Raw genomic sequence first — 6312 nt, 5'->3', positions numbered from 1 at the left:
ATGGCATGGAACTGTCGAGGAAGTGGAGGCTCGACGGTTCCAACTCTCAATCACTACCTCCAATGTACGGACGCAAAATTGGCTTTTATTTCGGAGACAAGATGTGGTCTTCAAAGGGCGAATCAAAGAATTAAGGGGCTGTCTCTCAACAACTCCATAGTGGTCTCATCTAATGGGAAATCTGGGGGGTTGTGGCTGATCTGGGATGACTCTCAAGCGGTTAGCTTAATCTCCAAAAACATTAATCTAATAGCTGCTCGGGTCAAGGGGAAGGGGCCTCATTCCGATTGGATTCTAATTTGCATATATGGAGACCCGTCAAGATATCTCAACCCGTTTATTTGGGAACAGATTGATAATCTAATCAAGGATGAGGAATTACCAGTGCTCTGCATAGGGGACTTCAATGCAATCTCCTCTATGGATGAAAAGTGGGGTGGGTCGGATGTGTTTAAGTCGGGTAACATGGCGTTTCGAAACTGGGTGAATGAATCGGGACTCATCGATTTAGGGCACAAGGGACCTGCATATACCTGGACAAACAAGAAATCTGGATATCTCAATATTAGTGAAAGGCTGGATAGGGCCTTGAGCAACCTCGAATGGACCTTACAATATCCAAATTCCGCTGTATATCATATCCCTCGTTTCAACAGTGATCATCTACCCATTCTTCTCAGACCCAACCCGGTAAGAAAGACACCAAAAGCCCCCTTCCGTTGCGAGAATTGGTGGTCAGTCAAACCAGATTTTCAATCAGTTTGTGAAAAAGCAGTCCATCAACAAACCTCCTGGTTAAGTGTCCAAAGAAGGTTCAAATCTGAGGCGCTCACTTGGGTAAAGAAGAACAAATCTCCAAATCTGATGCTTAAGGAGATTGAGACTGAAATGCTTCAATTAAATGCAACCCAACCGGACCTAGTGGATAGAGGTGAAGAGGCAAGGGTAAATGAAGAGCATGCGAGATGTTTACTGATGAGAGAGATGTATTGGCACCAGAGATCCAGAATAAAGTGGGCTGCGCTAGGAGATAGAAATTCTGCCTTCTTTCACGCATCCACAATCACTAGAAGAAGAAGAAACGCCATCGGATCCCTTTTGGTATCGGGTACGGTCTGGGTAACAGAAGAGACTGAGATAAAAAGGGCTTTCGTGGATCACTTTAAAGCCATCTATTCCAAGGGGCAAAGAACAGATGTGCATTCTGTTTATGGGCCGACACTTCTGCTGAATTTGCCAAAAATTCCTGCTTTTATTGGGCCCAGCTTAGACTCCATTCCCACTGACCTGGAAATTCACAAGGCCTTGATGCAATTGGGCCCGCACAAGGCTGCTGGGCCAGATGGCTTCAATGCATTTATTTTGCAACAGCAATGGGATCTATTCGGTCCAACCATCATTACAGAAGTCAAGGAATTCTTCCTCACAGGCATCATGAAACCAGAAATTGCAAAGTCAAACCTGATCCTAATTCCTAAAGTAAAGGACCCGTGCCAAGTCGCGGACTACCGTCCAATCTCTGTTTGCAATGTTCTATACAAAGTTATCTCCAAAATCCTCACTTCTCGGCTGAAACCTTACATTGCGGGTTGCATATCCGCCTCTCAGTCCGCCTTTGTGCCGGGCCGCGAAATCTCAGAAAATGTGATTCTTCTTCGAGAGGTTTTACACTCTTTCAAATCCCCATCATACTCAAGCTCTGATTTTTCCTTGAAGGTAGATCTCTCCAAAGCCTTCGACAGGATGGATTGGGACTATTTGGAAGCGATTCTGAAACTTTATGGTTTGCCACCAAGAATGAGTGTTTGGATCATGAGCTATGTAAGGTCATCAGAATTCTCAATTGTTCTGAATGGTGGAGGAGGAGGGGGAGGCTCTCTCAAACCAACCTGCGGCTTGCGTCAAGGGTGTTCGTTATCTCCTTACCTATTCATTCTAGGGATGGATCTGCTATCACGTAGCCTTGCTCATCTGGTTCAAGGGAAATGGTTACATGGAGTGAAACTGGAGCCTTCGAGCGACCCAATCACAGATATCTTATACGCAAATGACCTCCTTCTTCTGGGCCGAGCACAACCACAAGAGGCGTTGCAAATTCTGCAAGTCTTGGATGCCTTCTCTGCTGTTTCAGGGCAACAAATTGGGCCCGCTAAAAGTTCTATCTGGTTTAGTCATCCGACAGGCCAGCAGGAGAGAATCAATATCTCTGGGATTTTTGGGGTCAACAGAGAGGTGGTCTCATCTTCCTATCTGGGAGCTCCGATTATCACAAATGCACAAGGGTTTGATTTTTTGGTAGAGGCAGTGTCATCAAAGTTGAACTCATGGAAGAGCAGAATGCTTTCGCAAGCGGGAAGAATTGTGCTAATTAAATCAGTCTTACAAGCCCTCCCAATCTATTTCATGGCCACCGCCGTTATTCCTGTCAAGATAATCAAAAAATTGAATGGCTTGATAAGGAAATTCTTTTGGGGAAAGGTGGATAAGCAACACTACATGGCTCTACTGGCATGGGAGAAGGTATCGGCTCCGATTAGCATGGGGGGACTGGGTTTGAGGGATTTGCAACTCATGAACAAGGCTATGCTATTGAAAATGTTGTGGAGAATGGCAGCAGGATCTGAGTCACTATGGGTTAAGCAGCTACAAGCCAAATATCTGCCAAGAAGCAAGCTTTGGCTTAGTAAAAGGACCTCTAAATGCACAAGCTTCTGGAGAGGAATCTTGGCGCTTCGCGATAACCTTCAACCCATGGTCTCTTGGAAACTGGGGGATGGATCGGTGTGTACCACCTTTGCACAACCGTGGTTTCCCCAAGCACTACTAAACGATTCACAGACTAGAGTGGACAGATCTGAGACGGTTAATGAACTGGTGGATGAGGTAACCGGCAATTGGGATGTTAATCAAATTTCGGGTAGATTTGGGTATGCAGCAGCTCTTTGGATTGTTTCCAACCTAAGGCCTCCATCACCAGGTCGAGGTCCTGACAAGCTCATCTTCTCCCTATCTTCAAATGGTGATTTTTCAGTTAAAAAGGCGTATGCGGCTCTACTGGCATCTCAAACTCCCTCATCAGGTACTAGCGTCCAAGGGGTTAGTGAAACACAGTTAGTGGCTTTGTGGAAACGAATTTGGCACGGGGGCAGCATGCCTCCCAGATTGCGAGTGTTCATCTGGAAATTGGCTCATGGAGCTTTGCCGCTGGGGCAAACAATGGCAAACAGACTTAAGAGAGGGGACCCGACCTGTTTAGTTTGTGGTCAAAGGGAGGAAGATGCTCTTCATTTAGCCTTCCTCTGCCCTTTCGCGAGATCCTGTTGGTTAGCGGGCAATTTGGCAATCAAATCCGACTGCTTCCACTCCTCTATCAAAAGGGCTCTAGTACAACTCATGGAATTAGTTCCTATAGAGTCGTGGCACGAGGCGTGCATGACACTCTGGGCAATATGGCGAACGAGAAATGCTCTAGCCTTTCAAGGTAAACATCCTTCTTTTGAGACCTATCGTTCCTATGTTTTGCAAATTGAGGTTGAGAATTCTTTTGCTCGGGTTAAGAATACGGGGCATAGGCAAAACCAGAACCTTCAAGTTACCACAGCTGCACCCCTGCCAACCGTCTTCTCCTGTCGGGTTGATGGATCCTGGGCATTTGGATGGGTTGGGGGGATTGGCTTCATTCTGGCGCAAGGCAACATGTTGAGGGCATATAAAATGGAGAGAGTAACAGCCTGTTGCCCTCTTCAAGCAGAGGCAATCGCACTCTTGCAGGGGGTAGAGTATGCTATCTCAATTGGCTTGTCAGATTGCTCTTTCATCATCGACAACAGCACCTTAGCAATAGCTTGTTCTGATCTTAATCCCCCCTTGGAGGTGGATTGGAGGGCACATAGGGAAATTTTTGATGTATGGAAAAAGATGAGATCTAATAGGGGGTTCACAGTCCTGCATGAAAGCAGAGAAAACAATGGTATTGCAGATAGCTTGGCAAAGAGAGGAAGGAGAATGGGAGACTCTTTTTTGGGTTTTACTTATCCAATGTTTCCACCTTGGCCGGGTTCATCAGCTGACCAAGAATAGATAGAATGCTTGTTTGTCTTTAGTTGTGATAGATAGATAGCAAAAAGGGATGTTTTTGAATCCTACCTGCTGATATTTGACTTTTAGTAATCTTTTAGTGTGATGTTTTATGTTTTTCTGTGCTTAAAGAGAACTAGCTTGAATGTAACACTTTTTTGTGGTAATAGAAAGCCTAAGGGCATGAATTAATCAAAAAAAAAAAATTGTAGCGAGTAAAAACATTAATTATTTTCTCCTCCTACACCAAATCCAATAGATATGTATAACTGTACTAGTGCATGGTGTGCATTTTCTCTTACTTCTTTCATTCTTTAATCCCTGGTTTGTTTTTAAAGCAAACTGAAAGCATGAAGGTATTTTATATGGTTATGTTGTATAGTTTCTACCTCATACCTGTACTATACATATTTATTATCTCTATTGCTTGATGGTTTGGCATTCATATCTAAGAGCCCATATACTTGAAACATGTACAAGTACAATTTATACATGTACTTCTTTTTGAACATTTCCAAAAGGTTGCTTATGAGAAGCCCACGGATCCAATTGAAGAGTATGCCAAAGATATACATATATAGTTTCTACAAGCTAGTTGAGGTGTGTGTATATATATAAGATTCCTTCATGGTATGGTCTTTCTGAAGCCTTAATTACTAGCTGGCCTCTACTGAATAATTTCATAAGAATTATATAAATTAAAAAAAGAGCACTAAGGCAACCATGTATTCATGCAGGCGCGGTTCACAAGCGCTGATGGCGTGTCCCGACCATATCTGATGTGTCAGAACTGTATTCGGACGAGTCAACCAGGTGTCGGAGACCGTATCAGGAGGGTAGGGACACGCCAGCTGGCGTGTCTGATACGTATCGTACGTGTGTCGGAGGCGTGTCGGTGTCGGATACGTATCGGACATGGATACGATGGCTTCCTAGGAGTGTCAGGGTAACATAGCTTCCTCCTAAAATACTAAAGATTCTATGGGATAATAGGCCTAATGGGCCCGAATTCGTATCCTCTGAGATAACTCAAACTTTGCATGACTTTATAATAAATCCCAAATGTTTAAATACGTTTTGCACGAATCTCAAAGCACACATAATTCTGATCTCTAGATCACCTCAAATAGGTAGCGGACACGTCGGTCACGCAAAAGTTGAGATACCTCAGAGGATACGCACCCTAAGGGGCTCTCATATTCATTGAACTGAATGCGTATCATCTGCATTAACTCAAAAATTAATCTTTTGAGTTAATGAATCTCAACCGTCTCATTTTAAACGGCACCAATCCGGTCCGGGCCTTTAATATTAAGGGTGCGTTTGGTTGCGGTGAGAATAGAGCTATTCTCAGAATAGCAGAGCTATTCCTATAACCATGCCATCCAAATGACATATAGGAAATAAGAATAGCGGAGGAAAAGCTCTATTCTGCTATTCCGTCAAAACTATGGGTTAGCGGAAAATAGAAGAAATGGGGTTAGCGATATCAATTAAAAATTAGTGTTATTTCTAACATACAATCCAAACAACATTTCTACTAATCTGGAATAGTCAAAGCTAGTGTTATTCTTGAATCCCTTGAGTTAGCACTATTCTCAATCACTAATCCAAAAATTACTATTCTTGCATTAATCCTTGCACCATCCTTAGCAGTGGGTTGTAAAAGAATGGATGAATTGATAACACTCCTTATATATGGGAAAATAGCTATTAATGAATACTCGCACCTTAGGGAGAAGCTTGCCACTCAAAGAATTTTAAATCAGATTGGATGGTCAGAATTCATTAACTCAAAAATTCTCTTTTGAGTTAATATGAAGAGGATACGAATTCGATTAAGCCGGGGCCCGGTGGAGAATCTTGGAAACTTTTTTTCCCAAAAAGGGAACTTCGAACCTGGTTAACTTTTTTGTTTCGGACTTCTTCTTACTTTCCAAATATAGAAATTATGGTCCTCTCCAATCATTAGAATATCACTGGAGGAGTCCAAGCATATCTAGACTGTTCATTGAAAACTGCACGGTTCAGATATAAGATTAATGCCTCAGGGGTATATCGGACATATAGGATGCAGTTAATCTGGACTGTCTATTTGGTATCAACGGTACAGATCTTCTTGGGCTATTCAAGGGAAACCATACAATTATAGAAGACCGACACCAATTTCTATTTCCGTCCCTTCCCTTTCCGCTGCTATATATATCCCGGTTCTTTTCCTCTAATCAAATTCTC

At 43.0% G+C, this 6312-nt stretch overlaps 1 protein-coding gene across 1 annotated transcript; it reads left to right on the top strand.

Annotated features, from left to right (window-relative positions):
• Positions 1-4080, top strand: LOC144568653 (uncharacterized). Its single transcript, XM_078319026.1, has one exon. It carries the CDS (start codon positions 1-3, stop codon positions 4078-4080), a length of 4080 nt encoding a protein of 1359 aa, XP_078175152.1.
• The last annotated feature ends 2232 nt before the right edge of the window (positions 4081-6312 follow it).

Source organism: Carex rostrata, chromosome 17, assembly GCF_964058835.1.
Source record: "Carex rostrata chromosome 17, lpCarRost1.2, whole genome shotgun sequence".
Lineage (NCBI taxonomy): Eukaryota > Viridiplantae > Streptophyta > Magnoliopsida > Poales > Cyperaceae > Carex > Carex rostrata.
Note: the sequence above shows the minus strand (reverse complement) of the source record. Positions and strands in the feature narration are given on the sequence as shown.

What these genes read in the sequence shown, in the direction of transcription:
- LOC144568653 (XM_078319026.1), top strand. Translation starts at nt 1, where the DNA reads ATGGCATGGAACTGTCGAGGAAGTGGAGGCTCGACGGTTCCAACTCTC.